Source organism: Atta colombica, unplaced genomic scaffold (assembly GCF_001594045.1).
Source record: "Atta colombica isolate Treedump-2 unplaced genomic scaffold, Acol1.0 scaffold62, whole genome shotgun sequence".
NCBI lineage: Eukaryota > Metazoa > Arthropoda > Insecta > Hymenoptera > Formicidae > Atta > Atta colombica.
In genome coordinates this window covers 131,182-133,302 of record NW_017259553.1, presented here as the reverse complement: position 1 = coordinate 133,302, position 2,121 = coordinate 131,182, and the positions used below count along the sequence as shown (strand labels likewise).

General features: G+C 25.8%; 1 protein-coding gene across 1 annotated transcript; it reads right to left on the bottom strand.

Annotated features, from left to right (window-relative positions):
- Positions 1-287: 287 nt before the first annotated feature.
- On the bottom strand, positions 288-1,919 carry LOC108692143. Its single transcript, XM_018200295.1, has 3 exons — positions 1,765-1,919; positions 520-636; positions 288-453 (listed from the first exon to the last, which is right to left on the bottom strand). The coding sequence occupies exons 1-3, from the start codon at positions 1,917-1,919 to the stop codon at positions 288-290; spliced, it is 438 nt and encodes a 145-aa protein (XP_018055784.1).
- Positions 1,920-2,121: the final 202 nt, after the last annotated feature.

The following is a 2,121-nucleotide window of genomic DNA, read 5'->3' as shown; positions in this document are numbered from 1 at the left end:
GATTTCGTTTCTTAAATTTTTACTTGTACACAAAAGAGCATGTAGAATGTAGGCAAACGATACTGTAGACAATTAATTTGTAATATTCTTTATTATGTTTGGCAAATAACATTCTACAAATTTGCATTAATGATGTGTACCTATAATGTTATATATTTTATTATGGAATATATTTGGTTATATTTTACGTTATTTTTCTTCTAATGACATTTACAAATATGTATTTAATTTTATACTCATCATTTACATATTATTTAGTGGCTTTTGTTTAGGTTTTATATGTGGCATTAATTTGTTATTTTTATTATTAATAACATAACGATGCAACTTTCGTATATTATTATATGAAACCGTAAACTTACTTGAAACATATTAAAACTAAAACAAACTACTACACATCCCGTGATAAAAGACATCATTATTTCGAATGTAGTCATGAAATGCTTCGACAATCTTAAAAACAAAGATATTACATATTAGTAAATACATTTACGTATGACGTAAACAATAGATACATACTTCATAGCATAACGATGAATGTCTACAGCATAAATTATACCTTCCATCATCAAAATTTTATTTTTTATTATAATATTTTGTGGAATATCAATATTTAATGCGTGCTTAATACGATAGCTGTAAATGTTTTTTTAATATCAATTTATTGAGTAATATAATTTTTTTGCAAAAATACTTTCACACTAACTTCTTTTAATTTAATATATAAAGATTTTAATAAAATTTTTGTTTAGTGGAACTCTGCACCGATTACTTTAACCTTAATATATGTTATCAAAGATATTCTGCTAATTAACAGTCAAAAAGTTTTAGCCTTCGCTCATTCTTCATTGAAATGTTATGTATATTAACAAAATTTCACAAAGAGAATGATCATTCTTATAAAGAAATATCTTACACTATTGTATAATATAGCATAATGCATAAGAGAATTGACCAATCAGAATTTTTTATTTTTTCTGGAAACGCAAAAGTCTGCTGCGATCTTTATTGATAACCATTACAGAATTCAAAAGTATAATGACAATCAATGTGCATTAAAAAACGTACTATAAAAAATGCTGATTACGCGCAAATTATTCGTAGAATATTGTCGCCACTTTCATTTTCGCCGCTACTTTCATTTTCGTTATCATTTTCATTTGCGCTTTTGTATTCAGTTTTGCAACCATTTTAAATTGTCTAATCAGATAGGATCATTCTTCTACATCTAAAAGTAAATATAATCCAATCTTGAAGTAAACTTCTAACAGTTGCAAAATAAATGTTTTGTTGAACGCTGCCATTGTTTTTTTTTATATTCAGTCTCTTTCTTCAAAATTACGATCTCAGGATTTTATTCGCAGAATCGTAACGATGAAAATAAAAGTGATGATAAAATTCTACAGCAACTTGAGCGCAGTCATCATTTTTATGTTATAATTTTACAGCAAATTCACATGTTGTTCACTACTTCAATATATCATGTTTATTAAATCAGCAAGACTAATGTGAATAATGTAACATTTACACTAATTCGAATTTATACTAAGTAAAATTCGAATAATGGAGTTAGACATCTTTATATTATCAACTTTTTTATCAATAACTTTTTGATAAACAACTTTACAATGAAAACCTTTTGAATGATGGTGTTCGAAATTTTGATAACACATTAAAGTGATTGGTTCGAAATATCCTAAACAAGAGTTTTACTTAAATTTTATGTAACAGTTGAAATTATTATGCTCATAGATCCATTCGTACCTAGCAATTTTAAATATTCCACAAATATGCTCAATATAAGTAATGAGCATTGTACCTATTCCCAACGTTATAATCTGTCCAATACATAACACTGTGTACATATATAACAGAATCCAATAGAAATACTTTTCTTGATCAACAAGATACTCTGTCATAAATGATAAATGATGTAATTGAGATGTGTTCATTGCATTAACATCAGCTATAAACGACCAAATTTGAGCTATTATAAGACTGAACGTTCCACAAATCCCTAATACTAAAAAGAAGTAAAAATAATTTAAATATTTAGTATTTAAAGTTGTTTTATGTATACAGTACACATGTATTACGAAATAATTCTTATCTTGGATTTTA

Bases quoted from the DNA above. Each gene is read 5' to 3' on its own strand.
- LOC108692143 (XM_018200295.1), bottom strand. From the start codon at position 1,919: ATGACAGAGTATCTTGTTGATCAAGAAAAGTATTTCTATTGGATTCTG. The intron at 637-1,764 runs GTACGAATGGAT...AAACATTTACAG, and splicing joins GGAATATTTAAAATTGCTAG to CTATCGTATTAAGCACGCAT. The intron at 454-519 runs GTATGTATCTAT...TTTGTTTTTAAG, and splicing joins ATTCATCGTTATGCTATGAA to ATTGTCGAAGCATTTCATGA.